The sequence below is a fragment of the Dama dama genome, chromosome 5 (genome assembly GCF_033118175.1).
Source record: "Dama dama isolate Ldn47 chromosome 5, ASM3311817v1, whole genome shotgun sequence".
NCBI classification, from domain to species: domain Eukaryota; kingdom Metazoa; phylum Chordata; class Mammalia; order Artiodactyla; family Cervidae; genus Dama; species Dama dama.
In genome coordinates this window covers 98,311,719-98,328,829 of record NC_083685.1, presented here as the reverse complement: position 1 = coordinate 98,328,829, position 17,111 = coordinate 98,311,719, and the positions used below count along the sequence as shown (strand labels likewise).

General features: G+C 46.5%; 1 protein-coding gene and 1 long non-coding RNA gene across 7 annotated transcripts in view; one reads left to right on the top strand and one right to left on the bottom strand.

The window, feature by feature from the left end:
- Nucleotides 1–17,111, top strand: part of PIK3R5 (phosphoinositide-3-kinase regulatory subunit 5) — a 75,448-nt gene that overhangs the window by 34,106 nt on the left and 24,231 nt on the right. For 5 of the 6 annotated variants that reach the window (XM_061143465.1, XM_061143468.1, XM_061143462.1 and 2 more), the window contains exons 2-3: nucleotides 13,736–13,851; nucleotides 15,977–16,077. In XM_061143465.1, the coding sequence (XP_060999448.1) occupies nucleotides 13,749–13,851; nucleotides 15,977–16,077 (204 nt within the window). In that variant the 5' untranslated portion in view covers nucleotides 13,736–13,748. Of the gene's footprint in view, nucleotides 1–9,142; nucleotides 9,580–13,735; nucleotides 13,852–15,976; nucleotides 16,078–17,111 lie in introns of those variants that run through there. The other variant, XM_061143466.1, reaches the window with a different exon arrangement.
- LOC133057219 (uncharacterized) lies at nucleotides 9,601–12,385 on the bottom strand. Its single transcript, XR_009692983.1, has 3 exons — nucleotides 12,119–12,385; nucleotides 11,600–11,864; nucleotides 9,601–11,514 (listed from the first exon to the last, which is right to left on the bottom strand). It is a non-coding gene; the product is annotated as an uncharacterized LOC133057219 (long non-coding RNA).

The window sequence follows — 17,111 nt, the reverse complement described above, 5'->3', positions numbered from 1 at the left end:
TAGCAATTAAACCACTACCACCATTTATGAATGGGATAGAGAGAGAGAGAAGGACAGAGCTTTTTCATATATAATTGGGCAAAAGTTGAAAGAGCATAAAAAGAAGGCAGAAGAAGATGAGCATGCTGGTGACTGAGAACAATCACCTGCTGGTGATTAATGGAGAGAAGATTGGTGGTAAGTGGTCTTGGTTCTGAGAGGGAAGAAAAGATGTTCAAGGGATGATATAATGAATTAGATAATCTGTCTCAAATTTATTCCAATGGCAGAGCATCTGGAGGTCTCAGTGTTCCATAAAATCTTCTCTGCCCAAAACTATGAAATATTTGTGTCTGTTTTACAAAGTGGAAATGGTTTTGCAGAAAGTGAGCAGCTGTAATGAATGCAATTTGTCACAACCACAATCTTTTTCCACATCCAAAAAAAATCAGAAATCTGCCAGTATATGTGTAATTGGCCTTTCTGGAGTCTCTACATTTGCATTCATTTGCTGTTTTATTACTCCTTGAGTATTTGCTGGCAAACAAGACAGGCTCTGAATTTGAAAGGCGGCAGGATTAAACAGGGGCTTCCCACATGGTACTAGTGGTAAAGAACCCTCCTGCATTAGCAGGAGATGTAATGAGATGCAGGTTTGATCCCTGGGTTGGGAAGAGGGCATGGTAGGAGGGCATGGCAACCCACTTCAGTGTTTTTGTGTGGAGAATCCAATGGACAAAGAAGCTTGGCAGGCTATAGTCCATAGGGTCACAAAGAGTCGGACACAAACTGAAGCAACTTAGCATGCACGCAGGATTAAACAGTCTCCAAGGCCAGGTGCCCATGGTTTAGCCCAGGAATCCATAGAATTTGGTTGCTGCCTGGAGTCTATGCCTTGGTACATTCTTATAGTCTGTTTCTGGTTCCCCATCTTGGCAGTAATTTCTGTTTGCCCGTCTCCAGCTCCTTTATGTATACAGAGAAGGTAAATTGCCTAGATCATGCCAAGAAAAGACAAGCCTCACTTACCAGGGAGAGAAAGCTCTGTGCCTCAGTCTCCTCATCTGTAAAATGGGAAAATGGGGGAAAGAGTATATCTACCTCAAACAGATTCAGTGAATTAATTTACTGAAAGCACCTAGACAGTGCTGGCACATAGTAAGCCCTCAGTTAGCATTAGCTGCTGTTATAATTATTACATACAAAGGCAATATAATGCATCTTACTGTCCTTCAGTATTCTTCCAGATGATTACTTGGGTAGAAGGGAGTCAGATAGACCTGGTTTCAAATTCTGCCTGAACTGCTTGCAGTTGTATGATCATGGGAAGGTCATTTAGCCACCAGGGACTGCATTTGCCTCCTCGTTGTATGTTCAGAGTTTTATGAGGTTATTCAGAGTAAATGAACTCAAGGCTTCAAGCCCTAAGCACAGTATCTGTCATGGAGTCACTGCTGCAACCTGTGAGCATCTTTCTTCTTCCCTCCTCCATTCCTCATTCCATCTCTTCTTGGTCTGAACCACAACTCGGTCTTCCTGGAAATCCTTGTGCCCTTTCCTTGGTAAAGAAGAGTGTGAGCGAAGCTGGGAAGTAGCAAAGGCTTATCTCTGCCCTCTTGGCCATTCTCCCCTTTTTGCACACTTCCCCTTCATCCGGCCCCTGCCCTCCCACGACACCACCGCCTACCTTTTCACACGTCCTCCCTCTCCCGGCCCTAGAGCCATTCTGCTGCCCACTGTCCACCGTCACTGCCGTCACAGGCCTATTTGTTGGCTAAATGTCCCTTCAGGAATCTTACATTCTTGAAAAATAAGTGAGGACAGAGGAAGTGAGCCACCGCCCTAACCAAGGGAGAATGAATCACTGACAGGATTTAGGCAATTTTTGTGCAAGATGGCTTCCAGGGAAGCCTCAGATGATAACACCGAGGTGAAACCATGTACCCAGCCCGTTGGGTGTCTAGAGCACAGTAGAGATAACTTCCTGCAAACACGGTGTAGGTGCTGGTGTGGGCTCTGGAGTACGGCCAAGGTGGGCTGTGCTTACAGCTCAGGCTATAAGAACAATGACCACTGGAATGTGTCCACGTAAACAGCTCACCCTCCCTGAACAGCAGGAATTGTACCTAACTGTGAGTATGCCGTGGGGTGACTGTGATCATTAAACTAGACAGTCACGGGGAAGTACCAAGCCTGGGACCTGACATGGAACAGCCGCTCCGCGGTAGGCAGTCTGTCCTCTTTCCTTCTCTCCTGTTCTCTAGGCTGAAACTGATCGACAATTGACGTTCCTATGTGATATTACAAAAATGTCGATTAATTCTTCTTTTTTCCTCACTCTTTTTAAAAGTTGCAGTAAAATGCTATGACATAAACTTTACCACTGTAACTGTTTTTAAGTGTACGGTTTCATAGTGTTTTTTCACATTGCTGTGCAACTGACCTACAGAACTCTCTTCATCTCGTAAGACTAAAACTCTGTACCCATTAAATAACCACCGCCCCGTGCCCTCTCCCTGAACACCTGGAAACCACCATTGAACTTTCTGTCTACAAATTTGACTACTCTAGAGCCTCAAAGAAGTGGAACCATACAGTGTTTGTTTTTTTGTGACTGGCTTATTTCACTTGGCGTGATATCCTCAAGACTCATCCGTGATGGAGCATGTGACAGAGCTTCCTTCCTTTTTAAGCCTGAATACTACCCCATTGTATGTGTGGACCACACATAACGTCTGATATCCATTTGTCTGTCCATGGATGTATGGGTGGCTCCTACATTTGGCTATTGTAAATACTGCTTCAGTGAACATGGGTGTACAATAATATGTTCCGGTCTCTGCTTTCAGTTCTTTTGGGTATATGCCAAGAAGTAGAATTGCTGGATCATGTGGTAATTCTATTTTCAATTTTTTGAGCAATCAGCATGCCATTTTCTATAGTGGCTGCCCCATTTTACTTTCCCACCAGCAGTGCACAAGGGTTCCAATTGCTCCACATCCTCACTAACACTTATTTTTGTTTTTCATAATGACCATGCTAATGGGTGTGCAGTGGTACCTCATTGTGGCTTTGATGTGGATTTCCCTAATGATTAGTAATGTTGAGCATCTTTTCATGTGCTCTTTGGCCAATTATGTATCTTTGGAGAAATGTTTATTCAAGACCTTTGACCATTTTTAATTGAGTTTTTTGTTTGTGTTGAGTTGCAGGAGTTCTTTGTGTATTTTGGATATCACCTCCTTGTTAGACATACAATTTGCAAATATCCTCTCCCTCTCTGTAGGCTGCCTTTTTTACGCTCTTGATTTTTTCCTTTGATGCAAGAGTTTTAAATTTTAATGTAGTCAAGTTTATCTATTTTCCCTTTTTATTGCCTGTGCTTTGGTGTCTTTTCCAAGAACTCATTGACAAAGCTAATGTGATGAAGTGTTCCTCCTGTTTTCTTCCGAGTTTTGCAGTTTAAACTCTTTACATTTCATTCTCTGATTCATTTTGAATTAATTCTTTATGATACTGAATTTTCCTATCTACCGAAAGATTATGCATTTCTGTTTATTTGCCTTCCTTTATGTTCCTCAAAAGTTTTACTTCACTGAATTCCTGCAGATTTTAAAAGCTTATTTTCTCTTATTTTATTCTTTTTGTTGCTGTGTATGTAGGTCTCTTTCCAACACCATTTCTGTTTCTTGGGTGTCTGAATGATATTAACTTCAACTTTAATTTGTATCCAGCCACCTTATCTGATTCTCTTATTTGTGGTAGCCATTTTTCATTTCATTATTTTGGCTTTCTATAAACATTTTGAGGGTGAAAAACTATAAATTATGCCAGTTCTATAATCGGCAAAGCTGTAATTCGTAGTAAGCCTCCACGAATGACACAAAACACAAACAGCCTCAGAAAGTTCCTCGCCCACACACTCTTCCTGGAGTTACTCAAAATACCCTGGCTGAGCAACAAATGAATTAAAATAAAGAACTCGTAGATAGGGATAGCATACATGTAAATCCATGGCTGATTCATATCAATGTATGACAAAACCCACTGGAAAAAAAAAAATAATAATAATAAAAATTAAAAAAAAAAAAAAAAAAACAAAACAGCAAGCAATGAAATAAACCGAACTTAAAGTCACTGTTCAGGAAAAAAAAAAAAAACCATAATTATTGTAGTTATTATGTTTACTATAAATTTCAAAAATAATTATTTCAGAAATTGTTATGTTGTGTGAAAATTTTTAACACAAATCTGGATCCCTGTTTTAAGAGAAAACAATATTACAACATTCAGATTAAGAGAGGAGCTAAAATCGCAAGATTCAAAAATAATTTTTAAAAGTATATAGGAATTCTAGATCTAGATCCTTGCTAAGAAATATAAAAATCTGACTAAGATGAATGATACCATCAGAAAATCTAAATTTGCAAAATTGACCCATGAAGTAGTTGAATATCTACACAGCCCAAAAACTCTGGAATAAATTTGAAAAAGAATTCTAAAATTAACCTTGAGGAGAGGAGCAGAGGTCACTCACTGCCAGACAATAGTGTCTGATTCTCACTCAACCCGGAGGGTTCCATGACTGTCCTAGGGTTCTGGACTCAAATTCTAGTTATAGATTCACCGCTTTCTTCTTTAAAAACTTTATTGATGAATAGTTGATTTACAGTGTTGTGTTGATTTCTGCTGAAGAGCAGAATGATTCCGTTATATACATACATGTATATGTATATAAATTCTTTTTTATATTCCTTTCCATTATGGCTTACCACAGAATTTTGAATATAGTTCCCTGCGCTCTACAGTAGGACCTCCTTGTTTATCTATTCTCTGTATAATAGTTTGCATCTACTGATCCCAAACTCCCAATCCATCCCTCCCTGACCCCGTTTTCCTTTGGCAACCACAAATCTAGTTTCTGTATCCATGAGTCTGTTTCTGTTTCATTGATAAGTTCATTTGTGTCATAGTTTAGAGTCCACATATAAGTGAGATACCATATGGCATTTATTTGTCTTTCTCTTTCTGACTTTCTTCACTTAGTATGGTAATCTATAGTTCCATCCATGTTACTGAAAAGGGCATGATTTCATTCTTTGTTATGACTGAGCAGTATCCCGTTGTGTATATGTGCTACATCTTCTTTATCCATTCATCAGTAGATGGACATTTGGGTTGTTTTCATGTCTTGGCTATTGTGAACAGCTCTGCTATGAACATAGGGATGCATGCATCCTTTCAAATTATAGTTTTGTCTGGATATATGCCCATGAGAGGGATTGCTGGATCATATGAGATTGGCCACTCTCTAATCTGAGCAAGTCCTTCATTGCTCAGAGCCCCCATTTTCTTGTGATGTTGTGTGAAAATTTTTAACACAAATCGGGATCCCTATTTTAAGAGAAAGCAATATTACAACATTCAGATTAAGAGAGGAGCTAAAATAGCAAGATTTTGTAGAATGGGAGAGTTGCACTAGGTGGTCTCTAAGGTGGCTTTCTAGTCTCATGGTCTAGTGTATGATGCATTGTGTGGTGGGGATGTGGGTATGAGTGTATTTGTAAAATAGAAAATGTTACTGTACATCAGAGTCATCCAGGGAGTGTTTTCTTAGCCTGATCTCAAAGCCACCTGGAGTTGAAATCTGTATACTGAGAAAGCACCCTGATAGCTAATTGATCACATTTATTGAATGTTTATTATGTACCAGGCACTGTTCTAAATATTTTTCATTTGTTAACCTGTTATGCACAACCTTGAGCTCTCCCAGACACTAACAACACTGTCCTTTTAGGGGACACCAAATTGATGATAGAAACAAATGCATCAACCTTATATGGTAATATTTGGTCATAGTGTTATCAAGATATTCCAGAATATATTAATGTTGTTGTTGTTCAGTCACTAGGTAGTGTCTGACTGTATAACCCCACGGACTATAGCACACCAGGCTCCTTTGTTCTCCACTATCTCCCAGAGTTTGCTCAAATTCACACCCACTGAGTTGGTGATGCTATCGATCTCATCCTCTGCCGCCCCCCTTTCCTCCTGCCCTCAATCTTTCCCAACAGCAGGGTCTGTCCCATGAATCTTTCCCATCAGGGTCTTTCCCTTCGCATCAGATGGCCAAAGTATTGGAGCTTCAGCTTCAGCATTGTATTAACTATTAAATACTAATTTTTCCTAATTGCCATCAAAATGAAAATATGGTTTAAGCATTCTTCCAGAAAGGCCTCAGAGACCCTCTAAACCCCCAGAGATTCTCAACTCCAGTTTAGGAACGTGAGATTAGGGGATTTTGAGGCAGCCAGTTCTGCATTGGCCCACCCACAAGTAATTAGGACCTGTGACTGTTCATTAAATCTAATCAAGTTCATGAAGGGCAGTGAAGCTTTGGATAACCACTTGGAAAGATATATAAAGGGTATGTAAAGCCTATGTAACTATGAAAAGGTTGTATAGACCCAGGTATATCCTTCACCAGGGCTTCCCAGATGGCTCAGTGGTAAAGAATCCTCCTGCCAAGGAGACATGGGTTTGATCCCTGGGTCAGGAAGGTCCCCTGGAGAATGGCAACCCTCTCCAGTATTCTTGCCTGGGAAATCTCATGGACAAAGGAGCCTGGCGGGCTACAGTCCATGGGGTCATAAAGAGTCGGACACGATTTAACGAATAAACAACAACAGCAACAACATACTCTTCACCAAGCTTCCCTTAATGTTAGCAGTTTATATGACGTGGTGCAATTATCCAAACCAGGAAATGATAATGATCCAAATCCTTACTTGAATTCTAGCCAGTGTCCCCTAACATCCCCTTTCAGTTCCAGAACCTAGTCCAGGATCCCACATCACATTTTGCGTCTCCTTAGTCTCCTCCAGTCTGCAACAGTTACTAAGTCTTGCCTTACATTTTATGACCTTGACTCTTTGGTGAATTGTATAGAATTTGTCTGCATTCGGTTCTTTTGTTTTGTTTGTTTTGGCCACACTGTGAGGCATGTGAGATCATACTACCCCAATCAGGGCTTGAACCTGTGCCCCATGCCTTAGAAGTGTCTTAACCACTGGACCGCCAGGGAAGTCCCTACATTTGGTTTTGAATGGTTACTCATGATTTGGTTTGTGTGGTTGGGAATTTTTGGCAAGAATCCCACAGAAACGATGTTGTGTCTCTCTTAGTGACTCAGAATATGGGAGGATACATGATGTTGACGTGTGTTATTATTGGTGATATTAAATTTAGTCATGAAGTTAAAGCAGGGCTGGATTTATCTACTGTGATGTTATTTTTTCTTGTAATTGATCAGTTTATTGGGGAAAATACTCAAAAGACTATGCAAATATCTTGTTTTCTCTCAGATTTTCACTCACAGATTTTAGCATCTATTAGTGGATCTTGCCTGTAATAATTAGAACTGTGGTATTGGTCTAATGGTCATTTTGTATTTCTCTCATTCCTGTCACATTTATTAACTGGAATTCTTTTGTGAAGAAGACCTGTCCTTTCTCTTCCATTTATTGATTGTTTTACTTTGTAATTTATGACATTAGTGTAGACTCATGGGTATTTATTTCATCCTGTGAATTATTATCCAACACTTTCATTATTTAGTTGTTCAGACTATCCTGGCTTTGACCATTGGCAGCCCCTTTAAGTTGGCTCCTATGCCTTTTAACATTCCCCATCAGTGGCTCAGTGGTAAAGAATCTGCCTGCCAATGCAGGAGCCGCAGGAGCTGCAAGTTCGATCCCTGGGTCAAGAAGATCCCCTGGAGGGGGAATAGGCAACCCACTCCAGTATTCTTGCCGAGAGAACCCCATGGAGAGAGGAGCCTGGTGGGCTGTAGTCCATGGGGTCACAAAGAGTCAGACACAACTGAGCATGCACACATCTTTTTCTAAATATTGATTTATTTTCTGGTTCTATAAGATGTACCAAGCCTCCAGCTTTATCCTGCCCCAATCCTAAAATCAGCTGTTTGTCTAGGAAGCCTTGGTTCCTTTGATGGGAAAATGATATTTAGAAACCAAAGTCTGGTTCCTGGGGGTGCTTATCATTACTGGGAAGTCATTGTTTCTAGGCTCTCTCAACAGACAGAGCTAGAAAATACAGATACGCATATTAATTCATAGTCCACACAAATGGTTTTTTCACTTCTGTATGTATCCATCTGTTGTTGTTGCTCCAATACTTTGGCCACCTGATGTGAAGAGCTGACTCACTGGAAAAGACCCTGGTGCTGGGAAAGATTGAGGTCTGGAAGAGAAGGGGATGACAGAGATGGATGGCATCACTGACTCAATGGACATGAGTTTGAGCAAGCTCTGGGAGATGGTGAAGGACAGAGAAGCTCGGCATGCTGCAGTCCATGGGGTCGCAAAGAGTCAGACACGACTGAGCAACTGAACAGATATGCATCTATCTGAGTAGACATTAAAAACCATGAGTTGATACTGATTTCTCCAATTCCAGTCCAACACCAGGAGATGGCTCATTCTAGACTTGTCCCTTTCCTTATCTGTAACTTTTCTAACAGTAAGAAACTGGCTCTCATTATCTGTGATCTGTTTGCTAATTTGTTCAGTCCTAGCATACAGGCGCTAGTGGTAAAGAATCCACCTGTAATGCAGGAATGCAGGAGACACAGGTTGATCCCTGGGTCGGGCATATCCCCTGGAGAAGGAAACAGCAACCCACTCCAATATTGTTGTTTGGGAGATTCCATGGACAAAGCAGTGGGCTACAGTAGTAGGAGGTGGGTTCAGTCAGTCAAACATGACTGAGCACACACACAACCAACATACACATGAAGGAGTTTCAGGATTTATAACCCACATCTCTTTTTTTTTAATACAAATTTATTTATTTTAATTGGAGGCTAATCACTTTACAATATTATAGTGGTTTTGCCATACATTGACATGAATCCACCACGGATGTACATATGTTCCCCATCCTGAACCCCTCTCCCACCTCCCTCCCCATCCCATCCCTCTGGGTCATCCCAGTGCACCCACTCCGAGCACCCTATCTCATGCATCGAACCTGGACTGGCGATTCATTTCACATATGATAATATACATGTTTCAATGCCATTCTCCCAAATCATCCCACCCTTGCCCTCTCCCACAGAGTCCAAAAGACTGTTCTGTACATCAGTGTCTCTTTTGCTGTCTCACACATAGGGTTGTCGTTACCATCTTTCTAAATTCCATATATATGCGTTAGTATACCGTATTGGTGTTTTTCTTTCTGGCTTACTTCACTCTGTATAACAGGCTTCAGTTTCATCCACCTCATTAGAACTGATTCAGATCTTTTCTTTTTAATGGCTGAGTAATATTCCATTGTGTATATGTACCACAGCTTTCTTATCCATTTGTCTGCTGATGGACATCTAGGTTGCTTCCATGTCCTGGCTATTATAAACAGTGCTGCAATGAACATTGGGGTACACGTGTCTCTTTCAATTCTGGTATAACCCACATCTCTATAAGAAGCAAGTTTAGTAACTAGAACGCAGTATTCATGTGTGGTTCTTTTTGTCTTTAGCCTTACAGTATGCAGTGGAAGTACTGTTTTCCAGTTACTCAGGTTAGTTTCTATATTTCCCGTTCCTTACAGTGTAGTTCTGCTAATCATTTAATAGTACAATGAAGGTAATTTGTTGTTTGGTTCCTACTTTTTCCCCCCGTGCCTCCCCGGATCCTGGTTGATTTATTTCATTTTTTAAATTTTTAAAATTTATGTATGTATTTGGCTGCACCAAGTCTTAGTTGCAGCATATGGGATCTAGTTCCCTGACCAGGGGTCAGACCTGGGCCCCCTGCACTGGGAGCGCAGAGTCTTAGCCACTGGACCAGCAGGGAAGTCCTCTATTTATTTCATTTGAGATATGTAAAATATTGCTATGGTTCCATAAGTTGAAGCCATATATGAAGGTCTCCCCAGAGAAGAGCTACACTTTCTTACCCCACCCCACTGCCTGCCCCGTCTCATTCCCTTACCCCTTCCATCTCACTCCAGTCTCTTCAGTTTCTGGCATATCCTTTCTGCATTGCAAATGAAATTTTTACAAATTAGTTCGAAGAAGAGATTGTACCCTATGAAGAGACATGAGGAGGAAACTGGTGACACAGTAGGGAGATGAAGCCTCAGAGGACCGTAGGAAGGGGGAGAGGAAGGGGTGACCCAGGACCGAAGCAGTGGGGTCAGCCCAGCACCACAGGCCTTGTTGTTTCTCATATGACCACCTATGGGACTAAGTCTTCAAAACGTGGGCCTGGAATATTTCAGAATACAAAGGAAGCAGTGTGGGGTGTTGCCAGAGCCTGGAGGCCCATACTTCCCTCTCTGGGAGATGTAGACTCCACAATTCTGCTGTTTTCCACTAAATTCCTCAAGAAAAGAACCTCTCTTCCTAGCCACATGCGGGGCTGCATCAGGAAACCAGGCCGACCCTGCCCATGAGGGGAAGTGCCTCCTGTCTTGCATCATGGAGTCATGTCATCATGAGAAGAGGCAGTCTCCCTCTGCCCTCCAGCACCCGCTCCCCACACTCCCGAGCCACCAGGCCTCCCTGGCCTCATTGTCTTGTTCATGTCTCCAATGAGGACTCATCCTTACTGGCTCAGAAGAGGAACTCGGAGGTGGAGGCAGTCCCTGCTGTTGAGTGTTTCAACACTACTCCATTGAGGGCAAAAGAGGCGGGCAATTCCCATTCCTGGCAGTAGCTGGAATTTCACAACTTGACCTCCTGGTAGTAAAGCGGCAGGGCTGGGGGCTGGGGGGCTGGGAGGGGGATGCCAAGGGAAGCCAGGCCTTGCCCACGAAGCCTTTGAGAAAAGTTATCATCCTCAGGAGGGAGAGGTACCCCCTCTTCCCCTTTCATCTCCGCCCCAAAGCCACTGGAGTTCTGCTGACAAGTCACCAAAGGCGGCTGATGACTGACTCATCAGACGGAAGTGAGCAGGCCAGAGGGCTGGGCTGCGAACCGCAGTGTGCTGGGCTAACCCCCCGGGGCAGCCAGGATCTCCGACCAGGCTCCCATCCCTCAGCTCCCAGGACCCAGCACCTCAGGGAGGTCCTGCCTCTGTGAAGAGCCGGGTCAAGCTCGAGATGGCCTCAGGGTACCAGGGAGACTGCCCAGTGCCCTGAGGATAAGGTCTTGGTTGTCTTCGAATGAGCAGCGGAGGACACAGGCCAGGAGATGGGAAAGTCGCTCGGGGCCCAGAGACAGGGAGAAGCCTGGCCCCGCGGCACTGGATGAGGTGCTGGGGAGCAGCTTTTAGTGTCCGTGCTGTCCACTGTCAGCAGCCCCAGGACACTGCTCTGAGGACAGGGTGGCGGCAGACGTGATGTCGGCTGAGGATGTGCATTTGCATCCTGCCTTTGCATCAGATATGCTGGGACACTGGAGGGCACCCATTCCTGCCTTCTGAAGCAGCCAGCTTGTCTGTTGCAGCAGGGATTGGACAGAGGGACCTTTAAACTTAGTTCACTGGGATGGCTCAGTGATAAAGAATCCACCTGCCAATGCAGGAGACACAAGTTTGATCCTGGATCAGGAAGATCCCCAGGAGGAGGAAATGGCAACCCACTCCAGTATTCTTACCTGGAGAATCCCATAGACAGAGAAGTCTGGCAGGCTACAGTCTGTGGGGTCACAAAGAGTCAGACATGACTGAACGAAGGGAATGGGAACACACCAGGTTCTGCCTTCGCTCTGAGCCAGAGAACACCTGGGCCCCTCGAGCCATCATGGTCATTGCTCAGTCCAGCCGAGGTTGTTGCTTCTGGGGGCCCTGGTCCTCTTCCTGGAGCAGGCAGGGCTGCGGTAGGCAGCTGATACAGACACGTGTGGTGGGAATGGAGGTCTCCTAAAGCAAGATCATGTTAGTTAACTTAGTCTACACTCGCTGCGGTAGATACACGTGTTAATTTTATTTTTCTCCCAGTAACTGTATCTGACTGGGCCAAAGAGCAGTCAGAGCCAGACTGTCTGGGTTGCCACCCCCTAGCTGTGTGACCTTAGGCAAGTTGTTTAACCTCTCTGTGCTACAGAGTGCCCACGCTCCCTCTGGCTTCCCCGCAAAGTGTCCAGTCTTCAGCCTCTTACTGCTGTTTCCCTTACCAGGCTGGAGGCCCTCCAGGTGAAGAACCAACAAAATAGCTCCAGTCCATCCTAGTATCCTAGATTGAACCCATGTCTCTTGCGTCTCCCGCATTGGCAGGTGAATTCTTTACCCCTAGCGCAGGCCATCCTTAGTGCCTGGGGTTAGTAAATCCCTGGAGGAAAGACCGTTCAAGCACTGCGGGCCCCACGCCATCCCAGGGACATCGCTAAAGTGAGGTGATGCTGAGCCGCTCACAAAGGGCTTCTGTTTCCCTCGATGTCTCGTTCCTCCCCAGCTGGGGAAGTGGGAGGGTTTGCCTGCTGGGCTTCTGTGAGCTGACCACTGGGTCCAGGCCAGGATGTCCTGCGTCTTTGCATGTCATTTGCATGGCTCAGCTCCGAGCTTTGTGCTTCTGCTTGTGGTTTCCGGGTCCTTCCCCTGTTCCGCAGAGCTGGACAATGCTTCCTCAGCTTCCCTCTGTGACCTGGCCTGACTGGCCAGCTGTGGGGTCAGCCTGGATGGGGTGAATGCAGGGAAATTCCCTAGGAAAGAGGGATTGCAGAAAAGACTGTAGCAGGAAAGTTTTCCTGTCTTGAAAGCTTGCTCAGTGCATGCACCCTGGCATTCAATTTCCCCAACAGCCCTGGAGGCTTAGTACCCTCATCATACCTATTTTACAGCTAGGTAAACTGAGGTACAGAGAAGTGAAAGACATTGCCTAGTGCGTGGCTAACAAATACTAGACTGGAGATTTGAGTCCAAGTCTGTTGATGCCAAACACCAAGCTTATTCCCTGCACTAGGTGACCTGTCACAGTTTCCCTGGGGACCCAGGAGCCCACGCTTCAGTGTGAAGCTGGCCCTGCTGCAGGCTTTCAGAATGTGGCCCTTGGCACTGTTCCCCATTTGGTGCTAAAACCCCTTCTTAGATCTCCTCCTCAGCAGCCCTCCAGCCTGAGCTCAGTACCCCTGTCCCTCCTCAGCAGGAGAGAGGAGGTGATTCGCTGAAAGACTAAGCCAAGGAAGGTCTTTGAGTAACGGGTAACTTTGCTAAGCCTCAGAGAAAGCAAAGAAAAACAGTCAAAGTGGAGGTGAGGGCAGGGAAGGACTGGGGGCCTGGGGCCTGGGCACCTGAGCAGGGGGTGTGGTTGTGGGGGGGGCACCTGTGAAGGCGGGAGGCCCCTGACACACCAAGGGGGATCTCTGCAATGTGGTCATCAGGAACAGGCTCCCTGCCTGCCCGTCCCTGGGGGTTGGGGGACTCAAGCCTGGAAATTCAGAAGAAAGTCCCCCAAGTGATGCTGGTTTTTCCTTTGAGGTCCTCCTGCCCAGCAATGGGGCTGGCCATGTCCCAGGCACTCCCCAGGCTCTTGGAGACACTCACCCCTACCTGTGGGGCCCGCACCTCTCCACTCCCCCCCTCCCCCAACCCCTCACTTCCCTAGGCTGTGCTGTCAGGTGGCCCGAAGGGACCTGTCTTGCCTCTCTGAGCAGCACAGCCGGGGGCCAGCCCAGCCCTGGAGGCAGCCAACTGACGGCTGTGAGTGCCTGCTGTCTCCACTGGCTGCCCTGCTCGGCCTTGTACTCCTCAAGCCTGGGGGTCTCCAGACTGACCAGCGTCTGTCTCCCACGCAGGCGATGACTCAGGATGCAGCAAGGGGCCACAACATGCACAGAGGACCGCATCCAGCACGCCCTGGAGCGCTGCTTGCATGGGCTCAGCCTCAGCCGCCGCTCCACCTCCTGGTCAGGTAGGTTCCCAGGGACCCGGGGAGGAGGCGCATTGAGGGGCTGCGGGGAGCACTCGGGCCGGGGAGGGGCTCGGGGCCGGCAGATTCCGGTTCCAACCCTGTCTGCGTGACTCGGACCTCACATAGGCAGGTGCTTGGCACCTGATGGAGAGTTGCCCTGGGTCAGGGGGTGGCCGTTTCTCCCCTCCCCCATGCTGTCTTCTTCATCCTCCTCGGGTGCTGGAAGCCTGCCTCCCTAAGGTCTGCTTAGAAACTCAGCTGCTGATTTCAGAAGGGCAGTTGAGACTCCATGAACAGCCCTCCCCAGAATTCTCCCATTTTACTTGATTTCTAGTTCTCTCCATAGCCTCATCCTCCTCTTCCCCATAAGACAATGGAGAATCTTGGCAGACCTTCAGAAAGTAGGAGTTCTCCATGTCACGTGACCCCCAGGACTGAGAAGCGGGGGTATCTGTAGACTGGGGCAGTTGTGTCTCCAAGGCTGGTGCCTAACTGTAATAACTCCCTATGCTCTTAAAGATTTTCCCTATCTCACTTGCCTCCCTAACTACCCTATGAGATAGATATGCATGTGCCTTGAACATACCTGGTTCCTTCTTACCTCAGGACCTTTGCACTTGCTGCCTGGGATTTTTCTCTCTCAGGCTCCCTCTCATTCGAGTCTCAGCTCACACGTCACCTTCTCAGAGAGGCTTTCCTTGGCCTTTGGAATTAAGCAGATCTGACTTACAGATGACTCTCATGGGCTACAGGAACTTACGCAAGTCCCTTAGCCTCTCAGGGCCTGTAAAACGGGAATAATAATAGCAGGAACCACCTTCCCAAGGAGAGGATGGGAGACTCAATGGAGGTGATGTATGAAAATCCTGGCGACTTATAGGTACACTTTTTGTTGTCCAGTTGCTCCGTTGTGTCCTACTCTTCACAGCCCCATGGACTGCAGCAGACCAGGCTTTCCTGTCCTTCACTATCTCCTGGAACTTGCTGAAACTCATGTCTATTGAGTCAGTGATGCTATCTAACCACCTCATCCTCTGCTGACCCCCTTCTCCTCTTGCCTTCAGTCTTTCCCAGCATCAGGATCTTTTCCAGTGAGTTGGCTCTTTGCATCAGGTGGCCAAAGTATTGGAGCATCAACATCAATCCTTCCAATGAATATTCAGGATTGATTCCCTTTGGGATTGACTGGTTTGATCTTGTTGTCTTAGGGACTCTCAAGAGTCTTCTCCTGCACCATCAATTCTTTGGTGCTCAGCCTTCTTTATGGTCCAACTCTCCCATCCGTACATGACTAAAGGTACACAGTAGGTGCTCAATAAATGGCAGTTTTCTTCCTTCTGGCCTCCCACCCAGATTTTAAGGAGACTAAGTTTACAGAATTGAGGGGCCATTGTGAAGTTAAAGAATAGAAAGATATCCAACTTTGGCAAATGTTACCGAAACCTGTGACCCTAGGAATGCAGTGTTCAGGGCCTTCAGGACTTTGGAAGGAGCTCAGACACAAGAGGGGGCCACTTGCGCCCCCACTGCTCTCACCCCCCTTCTCACACACACACACAGGCCTCCATGACCACCTCTTTAACTTGGGGGTTTACCCTTACTGATTGCAGGGAAGCAGATTGACAACTAATAAAGTCTGGGGGAGTTACAGGGTGACAGAGTGCTAATTGTCACTTTTAAAACAGAAATGAACGGTGCTTCCCCTTCCCAGGCTCCACCGCCACGCAGTCCCGGGAGGTCCCGTGTCTGTCACAGACTCAGCCTCATGTCCTGGGATGGAGCTTGTGGGGCACCTGTCCTTGTTCCTCCACCCATCTCTGCTCCTGTCCCCCTTCCCTGAATCTCAGAGGTTGTGGGCAGGCTGGTCCTCTCTGGAGGAACAGGGAGCAGAGCTGTGGCCTGTTCCTTGGCCTCTAAGGGGGATCCCAGCCCCTCTGTGTCACTTGAACCTCCTGTCTCAGTGGGAAGAAGCTTACTGTTATCTGGTTGGGGCCTGATAGGGTCCAGTGTGTTTGTCTAGAATTTTCTGAGACTGTTCCATCAGAAGGTAATGCCCCAGTGCAGCCCCGGGAATGCCCAATTCTCTCCAACCCTGAGCTAACCCCTGGCCTTCCTCTCTTTCCAGCTGGGTTGTGTCTGAACTGCTGGAGCTTGCAGGAGCTGGTGAGCAGGGACCCGGGCCACTTCCTTATCCTCCTGGAGCAGATCCTGCAGAAGACCCGAGAGGTGAGGGCTCAGCCTGGCTTTGAAGGGTGGCACTGGGTTCAACCTTGTAGAGTCGAGAAATAGGTCCCCATAAGGCTTCCCTGGTAGCTCAGTGGTAAAAGAAAAAAAAAAAACCCGCCTGCCAATGCAGGAGACGTAAGAGATACGGGTTCAGTTGATGGGTCAGGAAGATCCCCTGGAGGAGTGAATGGCAACCCACTCCAGTATTCTGGCCTGGAGAATCCAATGGACAGAGAAGTCTGGCAGGCTGCAGTCCATAGGGTTGCACAGAGTCGGACATGACTGAAGTGACTTAGAACGCACGTTCTGAAGGTCAGTTCGAGAGTGCCTGGATTACCAGGGGGCTTGGCGGAGGCACTGGAAGCCTGAGTTCTCTGCTTTAGCGGTGCTTGTGGATCTAAGTCCTCAGGGGAGGGACCTGGTACTTTCACTAAGAACACGTGCCGTATGAGCCAGGGGCCCAAGTTTACGCTGCTCCTTAAGACAGACAGTGCCTTTATGTCACAGGTGGCGCTAGTGGTAAAGAACTCACCTGCCAGTGTAGGAGACATAAGAGACGCCAGTTCAATCCCTGGGTCAGGAAGATCTCCTGGAGAAGGAACTGGCAACCCACTCCAATATTCTTGCCTGAAGAGTTCTATGGACAGAGGAGCCTGGCAGGCTGCAGTCTGTGGGGTCACAAAGAGTTAGACATGACTGAAGTAACTTGGCCCACCCACTCCTTATAAGTCAAAGGATTGACTACGAAGGAGAGAGGAATCTCTGCCGAATTCCTTTCCTTGAAAAGTCCCATGAGAACAAAAACACAAAAGTGAAAACTGATCTGATGGAGAAGTAAACCAAGACCTCCTCTAACTGTTCCATGTGCGTGCATGCTCAGTTGCTTGTCAGTCGTATCCAATTCTTTGCAACCCCACAGACTGCAGCCAGCCAGGCTCCTCTGTCCATGGGGATTCTCCATGTGAGAACACTGGAGTGGGTTGCATTTCCTCCTCCCGGGGATCTTCCCAATCCAGGGACTGAACCCATGTCTC